At 39.7% G+C, this 16,459-nt stretch overlaps 1 protein-coding gene across 1 annotated transcript in view; it reads left to right on the forward strand.

Annotated features, from left to right (window-relative positions):
- cacng7a (calcium channel, voltage-dependent, gamma subunit 7a) overlaps positions 1 to 1,665 on the forward strand; it is a 39,161-nt gene extending 37,496 nt beyond the window's left edge. The window contains exon 6 of the mRNA XM_042506884.1: positions 477 to 1,665. Coding sequence (XP_042362818.1) covers positions 477 to 998 — 522 coding nt within the window. The 3' untranslated portion in view covers positions 999 to 1,665. The remainder of the gene's footprint in view (positions 1 to 476) is intronic.
- Positions 1,666 to 16,459: the final 14,794 nt, after the last annotated feature.

Raw genomic sequence — 16,459 nt, forward strand, 5'->3', positions numbered from 1 at the left:
GTATAAAGCACTCAAAAGACTTTAGACTGTCTCCTGGGATTCAATCCTCGTAACTTATTTGATAACTGGAAATGTTTCAAATGTTTATTCATCTAAAATATACTAGTGTTGCTCTTAAAATATTTGGCAGATTTGTGAGTGAAATGTTAGGGGAAAAAAATGGTCAAAATCAATGCACGACTACTGATGATGTATCAGGGTGTTTTCATAAAGGAAGATTTAAACCACAACACCACTCTATTCAAAGTGGAAAGGAGGTCCACGAAGATGAAGGGTAAGGGTAAAAAACACAAAATGGGATTGGGCCTCAAAACTTTTCTCTACAGAGGGCAGTGAAGCATAGCTTTTCAGCTGATATTAAAATATTCTTTAAAGAGTAACACCACACTAGATTTTTGAAAAGAGAAAAAACAAACTGCTACAGAAGAAAACATTGTAGTAATATTTGTATCTCTGCTTGTGTCGATGTGTCCCAGGGTGCAGGAGTGATGTCCGTCTACCTCTTCATGAAGCGTTATGCTGAGGAGGAGCTGTACAGGCCTCATCCCGCTCTTTACCGCCCTCGCATGTCCGAATGTAGCGACTACAGCGGCCAGTTCCTCCACCCAGACTCCTGGCCTCCACCTCAGCGCGGTCGTAGCGCCTCTGACGTCTCTTCTGACATCTCCATCCAGCTTAACCAGACCCCACCATCGCAGGCACAACCCAAGGGGGGGAGCAGCTCCCAGCCTACACCCTCCTCCTCTGGGCCTTCATCAGCGGCCAGCTACCAGCTCCAGCCGGCCTCCTCTTCGTCCACCTCCTCCTCTTACCCACACCCCCTCCACATGGCCGCCACTTCCACCCTACCCAGAGCGTCCCATGCTCACGGCCACTCTCAGCCCCATCCCCATCCTAGTGGGCCCCCACCCCAGTCCATGCCAATGGGGGCACCACCCTCTGCCGTGCCTCCTCCCCGTTATCACACGCACATGCGGATGAGCGCCTCGCCATGCTAGGCTACGTACACAGAGAAGGGGAGGGAAAACACAACTGGGGGGATTAGATTGGCTCTGTTTCGGCTCTTACACACCACAAGACAAACACACAAACACACAAACACAAACCCTGCATCCTCGCAGTGTGTGGGAGGAGGGATGCAGCAGAGTGGATGAAGGAGGGAGGTTTAAGGAGATCAAAAAAGAGGAGAGAGGAGGAAAGAAAAGAGGGGAGGAGGGGAGGAGAAGCAGGTGGGCGGAGGGATGACTCACTGCTGATGCCGAGCCCGAGACGAAGACAGACACTTAACAAAACTTTTAACACGCTGGGAGGGAACATGGGAGGGGAGGAGTGAGGGATACGATGATTAGCAGCAACAAGACGTCTGTGGGGTTTCTGACGGGTACATTCATCATCATGGCCGTGATACACAGGCAACAGGGCGAGGAAGCACAGGAAACAGGAAGCTGAATCATAACCAAAACTCTGTCCATTCACAAAAAATACAAAGGAGTTAAACAGTGTATTGAGCTATAAATGTTTTATCATGTAGCTTTTGAAGAGACTTAGATTTTTTAATAATGTATCTGACATCTTTTGTAATTTCATGGACATGGTTGGGAAGGTTACTTCATTGCATCTTGACTACTTTAAATCATTTTCAAAATTAATCTTAAAACAATAAGAAAGCCCTCATATAAAAATGAACTATGATTTAAAAGAATTCTTCTGTTATCATCACTTTTGTTTATGAAAAATAGTCCATTTGTGAGAATATATGTTGGCATTCTGGTATTCTACAAACCGATGATATGTTACATTTGCACATAATTAATTTAGTTTGCTTTACTTTACTTTGCACATACACTTAACAGTTGAATCAAAATAACTTGAGTCAAAATTTCAAGTCAAGTCAAGTCAAGTCAATTTTATTTATAGAGCCCATTATCACAAAACATGGTTTGCCTCAGAGGGCTTTACGGTGTACGACATCCCTCTGCCCTTAGACCCTCACATCACCCAAGGAAAAACTCCCGATAAAGAACCCCTGTAACGGGGAAAAACATTTCAAGACTAAGCGGTAATATGAAACTGATAAATATGCTGATAATAATGACTACATTGGGCATTTATAAAATCATGTGCATTACTTTTAGTAAATTTGTGGAAGGAAAACATTATTGGCATTAAAATTATAAATTGCCTTTTAAGTTGAAAACATGTCAAGATTTTATTTTAATGCTTCTCAAAATTGTCTTTAGTTAGCAATTTTGACTTGACTTCTTAGCTACATTTATTTGGTAAATTAAAACTAACACCATCTATAACTTCCCAACCTTGTTCATGAAAAACTGAACTTAAAAAATAACAGGAAAAATGCAAATATGATTAAGAATGTCATCAATAACCCGTATTGCTCACAATTTTTGTCCATGTACCATGACCTTCAAACACAACTATTATACACACAATCAGAGATAGACTGTATATGCATAGAGATTTATACTTCAGCTGTACAGAAGTCATCCATCCTTCTCATGAAGCAAACGTTACAAAAACTGAATCCTGAACATCGACCGCTGGGTGTAAATATCACAGTATGTTTTAGGTGTTTCAGCTATTGAATTTTCTAAGCTGTTTGTACTTTGAGAGTGAAGTTGTGGGGATGAATGTTCAACAATTTTGTGGGATGAAACCGGAGACATAACTAAGAGACTTTTTAAAGTGCAGTTGTTGAGCTTTTGTGGAGGCTTCAGGAGACTTCTGCAACACTGACCGAACAGGGACTTGTCCATTTCCACGGTGATCACCCCGGAACAATCAAAATGGCTGCCTTGTTGCCATGGAAGTGGGAATTTAATTTCTTAGGTATGTACATAATGAAATAAGAATCCAGACCTCTTAAAGCCAGGTTCAGGTGGCACTCCATTTGACTGATTGACAGATTGAAAATGGAATCTAACTCTTCCTGGTTTTACATATGAAAATATAAGTTTATATAAAAATAGATGGAAAAATAAAAAATGGCACTTTGATGAACACGAGCTCACGTGGGAGACAAACTGAAAACCTGTGACTTTGTATTCCAGTTTACATCCTTGTTTAATCTATAGTTAATGTCAGTAGCTCAGCTGCCATTAGTAAGATTTTACATCTTTTTGCAAATCTTTTAGATCCAGACAATTCCTTACTATAGTAATTTCAAAGGTTAAAAATTGTTGTTTAGTGATTGTCAAAAGAAGAAAGATTAATTCAAGAAATGTGTCATTTGATTGGAAGTACGAACACGCTGTCATCCCAACTCGTCACATGGTGTTGCTCTGTCAGTGACTTTCTGCGTCTACTTATGGTTTTTTAGGTATCCTTTTGCGTCAGCTGTTTACCCGCCGGTATGCATTGCCGTTATGTCAACAAATGCACGTTGTGGGATGAAGCAGCACAGACCTTATGTTTATACAACAGCACATGACAACCAACACAGACCATCATGATGGTTTCGGATTAGGCAACAAACTCACAGACGTTTAAGTTTAGCCAAAGTGGATTGTTTGTGAAAACCATCCACCTCCGCTCCGCTCCTGTGCACTTGCACATCTTATATTAAGCTGTTACAGGCAGCGTTGTAACTAGTGATGTCCTTCAGTGTTTCTTGCACGTGACTGGTTCCATCCAGCCATGTTCTCAATTGACGCTGCCCATACACATTGCATGTGGACACACCAGGTGGTGTCCAGCCATTGGCTGGCGTATCATAACAATGCTACCGGTTCTTTCAGAGCACGTTCTCTTCTGACGCCATCCAGCTGCACTCCAGCTGGATGCAGAAGGTGGTTTTTGGCGTCACAGTCGTACGCCAAAAGCACTGATAGAGCGGAAGTATTTGACAAGTTTGGAGTGAGAGAAGATTATTTTCTTAAACTCAGCTGACAATTACTGACAACAGTTTCAACTCAAGGTCCACTTACTCGTTTGTTTTAACGCATCCTAAATTAACCCGCTACCGATCCCAAACCCTTTCAAATACAATGTGTTATAGTCAAAGTACGATATTCCAAAAATTAAATAAAACAAATTAAAATAAAATAAAAATGAAACAGTCGTGGGTGTTCACACATAACAGCAGCAGATTTTCAGTTTGACTCCCATTCAAGTTCTAATGTTACACAGTGACTTAAAATGACAAACTTAAAGATTGCTTGTTTTTGTAGCATATTAACAATCGTGCCCAGTGTAGGGCATTGTTTGTAGCCATTTTTAGACCTACGGGGGAAAATGTTATGCTTACAACCTGTGGTACTGTTAAAAGAAAAACAGTGTAGCAAATTAACTGCGGTGTTAGCATCTTTTATGAATATTTGCTCTGTGGAAGTTAAATAGGAAAATCATTTAGCAGCTGAGTATGAAAGCTTTCGCTGATGTTTTGAGATGTTTATTTTAATTGCCAAAGCTGAACATTCATGCTGTGTAGTTAGCACACACACACATACACATACTCACACACACACTGAAATTAACAGAGATATATTTATGTAGCTGACTTCTGAGGAGATGTTTTCTGATACAAATGAATCAGATCGTCCTGTGTTTCTGACATCACAGCAGAGACGTAGAGCTCTGATGCAGCTTTTTGAAGTGTTTACTTCCTTTTGTTCAATGCAGACATTTCTTCAAACTGTGATTAGGGTGTAAATATTCGTACCGAACACGCTGTATGCAGTCGACCCAGGACGTGTTTACATTATCACGGTAGAGAAATTTTAAAAGTTTACATGGTCATATATGTTTTGAGTCCAAAAACATTTGACTGACTCAGTACCTGTCAAAAAGTAAAACGGCTCATGTGACTTTGTTTTCATAATTCCTGCAGACGTGCTCTTTGCAGGAGTGTGGTTTTTATCTGCCAGCAGTGTTTTGTTAAGTTTTAAACCAATAAAGCTTGCCTGGTTCCAGCCTCGTATTTGTTTATTTATTAAATTAGCTCATTTACGCAAAACTTATGGGAATTCAAGCAGTAATAAGAAAGTTTGTATGTGCATGATTTCAAATCAGTGGGAAAACACCAACTTCTGCTCTTAAATTAGTAAATAAAGGGAGATGGCAGCTCACAGAGCAGTAAAAAAAGTCTGTTTTTTTGCTTAAGTATACTCAACAAAAATTTAAAAACAACACTCACATTTCTCTAAGAGAGAGGAGGAAAGAAAAGAGGGGAGGAAGATTTAAGATCTAAGACATTTTTTTAGAGCCAGATTTATCTCTTTTGGGGTTTTTTTGTTGTTTTTTTGTGTAATGATTCCGTTTGAGATTCATATTAACATTGCATGTTTTACAAAATGCATTACAGGGGATATATGATACTTTTAACCTATTCCAATTCATTTTCATTTCATTAATTAGGATCAAATCAATTCATTTCAGTAATTTGCATTAACTGAATGGTTCAAGCAATTAGAGAACTACATCGGGGTCACAGTGCTGTTCAAACTCGTTCGGTTTATTCTGACCCATTAATTGCTCACATTGTTCATTTGGTGCCCATGAGAACAGGAACTGAGGACGTAGGTTGACAGTAATACATTTTCAATATTTTACATTGCATTACAAATCATGTGACTTACCTTCTCAAATGCAAACAAAGGATAGGTTACCAAATGAGTCACAGAGAGATCCGTTCAAAAACATATTTGCATGTGTTGATACCACTTATGTAACAATAGCAGGCCTAAAAATGCATTATGGTGCATTATTAAAGCATGAGTCAGCCTTTGAATAGCACATTTGCTTATGAAGTAACAGCCGTTGAGGTTGTATGTTTGTGGAATATTAAGTGATACTGACTTATTGTTTATATAACAAAACATACCAGAACACTATCATTTATAAGAGTAGCCCAGTGATTGTTATGATGGCTATGGTACATGATAGAAGGGTGGGTGGCCTGTTGTTTGATGCTTTTTACTCTAGTTATCAATCAGTGAAGTAAACTTTTATTGAATGAATAAAGACTGTAGGTTGCTATGAGGGAACTACAGTCAGCAGCTTTTCTGATTAATATGGACTCAACCACTTAAAACTGTAGCTGACAAGTGCAAATGTGCTGCAAATAGACAACACAAGCAAATGAAGAAATATCTTTACCGACTCAACAACACTGCATGAAGAGAACATTAAAAAAGCTTGATACACAAAAATGTCAGCTTGACGTCCAGCCCATTCTCACTTCGAACTTGTCAAATAGCACTGTTCTGCAGTGCTTTTGGCATTTCGGTTGCAAAAGCCACCTTCTGCGTCCAACCCGGAACATGGCTGTCAGATGAGAACACGCTCGGACAGAACCGGTGGTGTTGTTATGAAGCTCTGACAGATGGCCATATTGAGTGCATCCACATGCAGCACGCACAGGTGGCATCACTTGAGAACACGGCTGAACGGATCCGGTTGCATATTAATGAAAGGCTTAAGGAAAGTGTCAGGTAATAATGCTGCTGGTAATATAAGGAGTGTGATGGGTCCCACAAACAACTGACTTTAATGCAAGAGTCCAGAGTTTGCTTCTTGTGTACGCCTTACTATCTTCCTCTTTTGCCATAACTTAACTGATTGTGACTTTGTCACCTGAACCTAACCAACTTGACAGTCTGTTGTCTTGTAAACATAAGGACCATGCGGCATCATCCCACCATGTGCATTTGTTGACATTATGATAATGGCATCCCAGAACATGAACTGCTGACGCAGAAGGTCACTGACAGAGCAGCACCGTGTGACAAGTTGGGATGAGAAGGTATTGGGCTAGGACAAAATTGCTGTTGCCAAAGTTTTTGGTTTATAAAGTTTGCTATCCATCAGCAGTGTTGGGGAATCACCTACAATGTAAGGATTGGGGCTTATTTTACCATTGTGACCCTGATTCAGATATTTTACATTGCTTATTATTTGCATCAATTTTCATTCATAGGCAAAGTTGTGTAGCTGTTAGTGCCCTCCAATTGAAGATTTAGTAATTTTAAGGTCACCAGCTATGGTTAACCTGATGGAGTGCTACATGAATGAGTACTATGATGCGCTAATTAGCATTTTGCACTTCTGGTTACTTCATCTCGAAGTCAATGGATTTTTGGTTCTGTGGTTACACAAGCTGAGGGGACTTTCAAGTTCCACTTTCACTGGGACCTTAAACACTGAGCAATAACATACAACACATCTCGTTTTTAGCATCTGTGTTTTTAGTTTTTTATTACTGTTGTTGTTGTTTTCATGACTCAAAAGTCTATAAACACACCAAATTAGAAGAACAACAAATTAGGATTGTCCGAGGGGCACATGAATGAAACATTTCATCAGAAGCAGGTCAAGAAAATTAAAACAAGCCAAAAATAAAAAATAAAAATGCATCAACAACACTGACACTGACACTGACACTTGATACAATATAATTTTTCTAAAGGAGGTGATGCAGTGCAGCCTCATCCAAACCTTACATGACTTTAAGATATTCACAAATTAGGCATGATAAATTGAGTAGATGTTTTATTAGCTAGTAAATGCAATGGAAGTGTTTTTAAAACAAAGTATTTGTGAGGAAATTAAAACATGTTTTCCCAATTAAATCCCACAGGGTGCACTGTGAAAGGTGCTGCAGGTGTTTTCACTGAAGCTAATTAGACCTTTTTTCATTCTGAACCTGGGCAGGTCTCTCTGCTGCAGATAAGCCGAGGTCAGAATAACATTTCTCCTGCTCGGCGTAGGAGGAGGGATGTATTTAAAGAGACGTCAATCAAGCATGTTTTCTTCACACCTCAATGTTCCTGCGAAAAAGTCTAATCAGCCCAAATAGCAGAGCACACCTGTGTTGGTGCATCATGGGCATTCAGGGGGGTTAAGATCAAACAGAGGTGTTGCAAAAAAAATTCTCCAGTCCAATTTTATTTTGGATCAGCGTTATTATCCCTTTGTGATTTCAGATAAGTGGCCTGACACTAATTATAAAGTTTGTGAGTTCCTCTCAAACTTGACGTTTCATGGGAGTGAGAGTGATGTAATGCAGTGTGCAGCACTGAGCTCACAGCTGCACTTTTCATTTCAGCAGCAGGAGCAGACTCTTCTGATCAGAGGAGGCCGTTCCAAGCATCTTGCAGAGACAGATCCCCGTTTGGGCAGCTGGTCTGTCCCAATTTGGACAAGTTATTTAGAGTGGCCTGAACATCAAGGCAACTTAGCCCTAACAGAAGCAGCTGTTTATGTAACTGCACCCTGATGAGCCAATAAGGGTCAGCTGAGCAGGTAGGGAGCAGTGCTGATTAGTTGATAGGGATCAGGTATGAAGCAACATCAAATTCTGCACCTCACATGGATGAAACTTACAAATTAACTGGCAAGACAAACATCTTGTCATGTTCACAGCTGTCACTCACGCTGCTCCCTCTCCCACACAGATATAAGCTCTCTCATGCACTTCAACTTTCAGTTCAGGATTTTGAGTCTCCTCCCCCGAGCACTTAAAATGCCTGGACAAATTCAGACAGTTAAGACTATGTGAGGGACCTGTGGGCCAAACAGATATGACACAAAGGACATTTTTACTTAAAAACGTGTGTTTTGCTTTCAGTTTTTAAGTGAGCACAACAATTGGCATTAATTGTAGAAGAGAAGCTTATTCCCCCTCGTTCGCTGCATGAGATTTCATTAGAAGATGTCATAGCTCAAAAAGATTGATGCAAACCATTGTGTTAATTTGTTTTGTTGAGCCAAATAATTTGTTTTTAGAGTGTACGAGTTGTGAATTTTTATATAACTCACATTTATGTCAACAAATGCACACATGGTGGGATGAAGCTGCATGATTTTTGTGTTTACACAACAGAGCAGACTGTTATGATGGTTGGGATTATGCAAAAAAAAAGTCACAGATGGTTAGGTTTAGGCAAAAGAGGCACATGGTAAGGTGTAGAAAAAAAAACCACACACACATCCACACAGGAACCGAACTCCAGAATCCAGGCAACAATGGCAACAACCAAAATGTGAAAACTTGAAGCTTAAACAGGAGTCCACAAATCAATAGGTGATGTCATGGTGGCTGCTCATTATTTTATATAGTCTATGTGCCCCTTAATGGTTCCTTGTATATGAGAAAGTAATTTTTAAACAGGAAATAATTACAAGATGTGCAAACAGAGTTATAATCTTGGATACTCTGGCACATTTTTCTGCTAATATTTGTTTACATCTGTCTAAGTGAGGCGTTTTTCTCACTGCTTGTCGTTTTGTGACAGTCCTGTGTAATCTGCTGTGTGACTGGATTGTGAATGTCAGTGAAAGTTCTGGCTGACTGGCTTTTACTGTCGCTACAGAGGGGAACTGCACTTCATTTCTAAATGTTTGTCTTGCTGGCCTGGGCATTGATTTCCTCTCCGTCTGTCTTTATTACTCTGGCTCCCCTCCTGTGTATAACCCCACACACAAACACACATACACACACACACACACACACACACACACACACACACACTCTCTCTCTCTCTCTTTCCCCTGGCAGCCTTCTGATCCATATTGACTATCCGTCTTAGTTTAGCTCCCTCACTGTTCCTTATTAAACCTGTAAAGGCTGTCTTGTTCTACCTGTCTGTTCTCCTTTCTACACTCATTCTTCTCTCCTTCCTTTATTCTCTCCTAGTCACCTTTCCTTCTTGCTTTTTTTCTGCCTTTCTCTTCTTAGCTGGAAGCCAACAAGGAAAGAGAGAGAGTATCACAAAACTACGCACCTGACGAAGGTATTAAACCATTACATGTTCATGCAATGTTCTGGAATTGCATTCAGTTTATATCTTTTTACATCAGCTGTGACCAAGTCCAATCTAATATCAAGAATAAGTTACAATCTTAAAGGCTTTGACAAAGTGTGGATTATTTCACTTAACACACCTCACCGTGTAAAAGCATTTATTGATTTTTCATTATCAAATGGTTCACTGAATAAATGGCAAAGTATAGTTCAAAACAGGCAGAGCAAGGTGTTAAGGCTGAAAGATTTCTTTCTGAGATGGTCAAGGAGCAAAACACCACATTTTTCCCTTTGACTACTTGCCCCCTTGAGCCCTCGTCCTCCATTGTTGTGTTTTCTGCATCAATATGTCATTAAAATGCACCATTGTTGCATTTTCAAATACATATGACTCCCAATACCAGGGAATATCCGACCTGTCTGCTTTAGACTAAAGATTCACTTGCAGACATCCAAATCATAATTTCTAAATGTGAATGAGCCCTGAAACTGAACTGGGAATATTGATTTTGTGTGTTTTTTTTTCTGCTCACACCTTCATGATACATACAGATGTGTGCCACGAAAGAGGAAAGGAAATCTGAATAGAGTCACTTGAACCATGTAGTGTAAATTCAGCCTTAGGCATTAACAACCAGATCTTGTCTGAAGACATTAGGATTATTTGGTCACACCTCGTCCCAGAACTAACAGTAAAGCACCTGTTCCCTCAGCCTGCAGCCTCCACAACACGTCATTCACAGGTACAGGTAGAGGATTATGTAATGCACTGTCTGTGCTGCTGTAAACCTGTACAGAAGCTGATAGAGATATTTATCAGTGTGTTTCCTCTGTGATCACATCAACAGAAAAAACAACAAATCCTATTAGACCTACACTTATGCAAATGTACTTTAGTATAGTATCCTATAAGGATTATATATTGTCTTGTGTTCTTTGTCACTAGCTGTTATTATTCATTTCTATAGTGCTATAATAGCCCTATAATATTTAAATGGTAATTTAAAAAAAGCTTAAGAAATAATAAAGATACAGTGATTCTACATTACATTTGCTTACTCCTTGTGCTCAAAAAATAGGAGATACACTACAGCAATACTCAATATGAATTAAAAAAAAACAAAACCTTTAGTATAACCATAATTTCATTATAAGATCGCCATAACCAATTCTGTGGTATTGTTATTATAGTAGTTTTTAGTAGTATTGTAGTAGTTTTATAGCACATTCAAACAAAAACAAACACTTAAGCACAATAAAGCAATAAAGAGAAAACTGTATAAAACTTGCTTACTTCGCTTCCTATGGTGCTCCAAAACACAGACGACACATAGATATAGCAGTACACAATAGCAATTCTAAAAATAATAATAATAATAATTTGGTATAAATTCACTGTAAGTAATGTCATATGTGTGTTGTTGTTGTTGTTGTTGTTGTTGTTTGTATAGGTAACCATAGCATCCACACAAATACACACTCGCACGAAATAACACATACATCCAGTCCTGACATCCTCTTCTTTCACATCCATCACCCCTCTCTCTCTCCCTCTCTCCCTCTCTCTCTCTCTCAGCCATCACGCGCGTCCCCGCCACCTGCATCACCACCGGCTGCTGCAAAAGTTGCTCTCGCAAAAGGTAAGCTCGCAACTGATCAAACTTAAACCTTATTAAACGTCGTTACTAACTGAACCGATCGCTGACATGATCCCTCTGCTGTATTGTCATGTATTACCGGCATGACATCGCGTCAATCGGACCTGAGTACGCATGCTTAGAGCTGCTGGAGAGCAGCGCACCACATGTACATGAACACATTGTACTCTTGATAAAATCATCTGGGAAGAAGCGAGAACTGCATTCATGTTTATTTAAAGTAAGTATCTTAAAACTGCTTTTATCAAGCAAATTGAAAGTGAGCTTTGTTCGTAAGGTAAGGCAGCCTCAGGAAGGAAGAAAGCATGCAGTATGTGAAAAATCAAGGATGTTTATGTTACAGAGGCTGGAGATGCAAACAACATAAAGAACAATATGGTCACCTTAAAGTTATTACAGCAGACCCTGAGTGTATCTTGATTAACAAAGCTACAGTGATAAGAAATGACAATATCACAACAACATATTTACAGATATGTTTGTTCTGTTCTGTCCTTTGTTTGAGAACATTTTGTGTTATAGTATGTGTAGGATCCAGTGTGCAGGCGGGATGTACAGAGTGTGGGCTCCAACCGGGAGTCTGGATTTAGATTTCTCTGACTGAGTATTGAATTTTACTAAATGGAGCAAACCGATGCTGCTTCCTGCCTATTCGGTTTCACTTTGCTATGATCTTTGATTCATATATAAAAAGATTAATAAAAAAAAGTATAATTATTCTGTCTTGCAACATCCATTTTACTAACATGCTGGTGAACCTTTGGTCACACAAAACATGCCACTAAGAGGGTTTCCATTAACCCTCAAACTGTGCAAATTTACATTTCAAATATATAGTATGGAAACATGACAATTTCTAAAAAAAAAACCTCCCATTCATCCCCAAAAACTTTTTACGCTTGCATCATGTTTTTCAGGCAATTCAAAAAAGCCATATTTTGTAAAGACGCAATGGACTGTTTTCACTTTTATATGTCACATGATGCTATGGCTATGTGCTTAATGGTAGGAACTGGCTCCCTCGGGCATGATGCAGCAGGAGCTACAAGAGGTGTTATTGCATTGCTTAACTCCTCAAAAGTTGAGCAGAACATCAGGAAGTTTTGAATCCACAATTCCTCTGTGAAATCGTGGACTATCACCTCCCAGAAATCCCTCATACGTGGTGCTCCCACATTAAAGGGATTTGCCTTTCCATTATCGCAAAACACGCCTACATCGCCTTCAATTTGGAAATAATTAGGGCTAGTGTGGTGGCTGCAGTATAAATAAACCAGCTAATGTTTTGAACATCCATTGCCATGCTTCTTGGAATGTTATTACGAGAGGAGAAGTCGCATGACATCACTCAGTGGAAACAGTCATCTCACGATTGTGTTTTATCTACAATTTGAAAATATTGCTTAAGTTTTGTGCAAATCTGTAATGGAAACCTGCCTAGAGCCAGTCAGGGAGAGACATAAACAAATCTTAAAAATGTTCTGTGATTCTGTAACATAACTTTCTCTAGTCTAATCATTTTCTACAGTATTCAGAGTATTATAGTGTAATTCTAACATGTAAATACAGGGCTATCTTTCCCATCATGCCTCTGATCTCACACAATGGTATGCTGCTGTTACAATCATCAGCAACGTTTCAGCCGGCTCCTCCACTCCGTCCATGTTTTGCTGCTGCTCTGTATTCACGGCAGGATTCATACCGTCGCTGAATTCATGATGCAGAGCATGGCTGATTTGTCCTTGAACTTTCATCCTCTGCCTAGTGCATCCGCGCTGCCGCTGGCGAGCCCTGATCGCATGTGTTTGTTCCATGTTGTGCTGCAGTAACCCCTCTTGCATCCACACTGTTGGCCTGAAAAGCAGGTTTATTTTAGGGGTTTGAGCACAAAATAACAATGTCTGAGCTGCTGTTTTTGTGTTGTTTGTTGTCACTGATTGCAGGCCCTCCCAGGGGTCCTCTGGAGAGCTTTCAAAAAGCAGCAATCAGACAAATGCTGAGTGCAATACTGAACTATTTTCAGCTGCAGTTCTTCTAAAGACCACTAGATGGTTTATCCAATAAACTCCAGATTGCTATTCTGTGTTTGACAATCATTGCCCCAACTGGCTGTGTCTTGGCAACGTGCTGAAAACAGCAATAAGTCCAAACTGGTGGAAAGAAACATTGCTATACTGGCAAAATTCTCTTTTGTTTGTAACACTCAAAAATATTTTTTCACATGATCTGAACAGTTTATTTCACTCTTCTAACGGATTAGTTTGACTTGTAATAGTGATTTCCTGTAATTGATTCCCAAAATTTTAAAGACATGTCGTATTTGACACGAACTGTACACACAATGAAATTGCAATCAAGTTCTGATGCACAAAACAAAAGTTGCTAGCAGCACGATACAATTAAAGTGCCATGAATCAAAAATCTTGCAACCCAATCACCAGATTTTTTTTTCTACTTTGTATATTGATGCAAACAACAGATTCGTTTACATCAGTTTACATCCACATGTTATAATATTATCGATGTGTTGAAAGTCTACATTTGTAACAATGCTGTGGTTAATGTGTGATTATGCTTAGGCACAAGATCCACTTAGTTATGGTTTAAAAAAAAACACTCAACTTTGTTTGCATAAAAGCTGCTGGAAAAAAAGCAACAAGTCACTAAAACAAACCCACATTTGTCAGCACCATGTTTGGTGAAACAAATTCCTCCAGCAAAGAGGCAATGGCTTTAAACTCCAGTAAATAGTCGCCACCAAGATGTTACACAAGCAGTGTCAGCTGTTGGTACAAGTTGTGAGCTGTAGTTCAGATGAGCAGCCGAGTGTTTGATGTTTTTGTTGAGTTTTTTAGTGGCAGCGGTGGCCGGTATCTGCTAACATTAATTTCGCTGACCAAAGGACTGGCCACCATTTTGACTTTAACCATGATTTGCTGCAGGATATGAGTTGGAACTCAAATCATTCATCTAATTATTGCAAAAACATCCACATCCATTTGCAAAAATGACAAGCATTTTTCTCTCACAGAGATGTACTTCTATGTCAGAGAGCATGTTTGCTTAACTGTCTGACAGTCTGAGCCTGTGATTCTGTGTTGATTGCTCATCCCTCATTTTGCAGCAGGAAACCAAAATTTCAGTCTTCAGAGCGTCTCTTCAGAAACCTGAGAGTGACATAACAGAAGACATGTCGATGCTTTCTCTCCGTCTATGGGCCCCAAGCAGAGGATGTGTTTAAATGCTACATGAGCAAACTTCACACTATGGCACTTTCACAAGGACATTTTGGAAGTTAGAAAGTTTCATCAGCCAAAAATCATGCAAGGCAACATTAAATTTCTTATTATTATTCTCTGGTGGGGGTGGAGGTGTTGAAGAGTATCAGCCAGCGTTAGTGTGTACAGTTTTCTCTGGATGGACTCCTTGCTCACTTGCTGCCATAAAACGCTTTGATTTCTGCCTGTAATTTTGATTCATTACTTTCTCTTCACTGAGAACAGCTCCTGTTAGTTACTCTGCAATAGCAGAATCTGCAGGGACTCGTGTAAAAAAGATGCAATGGGAGACTTTTCTGTTCCAACCCCCAGTTTGAGATATAGACTAATAAACTGGGCATGATTTGACATAAAAATTTGAGTCCAGCATTAGTGATATTTGTCCTTTTTGTCGGGCCAGTTTTTGGACAATTATTGTTGACTGTGAACAAATGATTCTGTTTTTTTGTTGAAACTATTCAAATCTTGCCTACAGGAGCTTTAGTGTTAATAATTCATCAAAAGACAGCTGTACTGGCAGAGAATGTTTCCAGATGTCACACCTCTCTGTTGTTAATCTTCCACCAACAGTACAGACAAGAGGTCTTTATGGGCATTGTATGTTTCTGTAAACCATGTATATCGTACATATCGTTCTTCGTACTACTCATATCAAGGTTTCTAGAATGATTTAGTATGACTGTCTCCAGGAGGTGGCGGGGAAGGTGGTAGCTTGACACCTAGATGAGAAGCCTGCTAAGCAGTTTAAGACCAACAAACAAGTAAACTGGTAGTTTTTTAGCAGGTCATCTCCGCGTTTCCACTGAGGAAAGTGCCCCGAAAAGCAATTGTTTTGGGTTTGTTTTTTTTTTCCCCAAGACATTGCTCCTTTTCCTGTTGGAATATTGACCTGAAAACCAGGTACTCTGAGCAAAGATATTGATCTTTTCCAACACGTTCTCATCACAAGTCATCACATGTTGCCGCTTTGCAGTGGACTTCTGTGTCTTCATGTTACACTCCAAGTATTCTTCTGCGTCTACTATATGCGATGGTGCTGCAGCAAATGCACATGGTGGAATGACACTGCACATCGTTATGTTTAGGCAACAAAAGCACATGGCAATTAACGCTGAGGCATCAACAAACGCACATGCTGGCATGGATGGTTAGGATTATGGGAAGGAGGCATATTCAAAGGTGTAGAAAAAAAAACAAAACATCATAGTCAGACAGGAGGTGAACAGCAGTTCGGGGTTTGTTGGATCTATCTGCAAACCCTCCTGCCCACCCTATAGGGACCATTGTGCTCCTTATATTATGTCCTTAGTGGCAGCATTAACCTGATGCCACCCAGCGGCGTATCATGCAGACGGACGCAAAAGGTGGCTTTTGGCATTGGGATTTTATGTCAGAAGCACTGCAAAAGTGGTGGTATTTGACAACTTCAGAATGATAAGGGGCTGGATGGTGTACTGAAAAGACAGACCTGCTTTTCCTGGTGGGAGACTAACACCAAAAGTCATCGTGTTTTGCAGAGGCATTGCTTGATTTTTCTGCCAAGAGTATGCCATGAAAAGCGATTGTTTTTTACAGACATAGCTGCATTGCTACTAAAAACAGCTTTTCCTAACCATAACCAAGGTGTTTTTGTGCCTGACCAAAGATATGAAGTTTCAGTATATCTACTACATAATAAACTAAAAATATGACATATCTGTGGCTTGCAGATACATACAATGGCAACATTTATTTTTGCAATCAGGATGCAACAACAGTCATAG

The sequence above is a fragment of the Plectropomus leopardus genome, chromosome 18, assembly GCF_008729295.1.
Source record: "Plectropomus leopardus isolate mb chromosome 18, YSFRI_Pleo_2.0, whole genome shotgun sequence".
Taxonomy (NCBI): Eukaryota; Metazoa; Chordata; class Actinopteri; order Perciformes; family Serranidae; genus Plectropomus; species Plectropomus leopardus.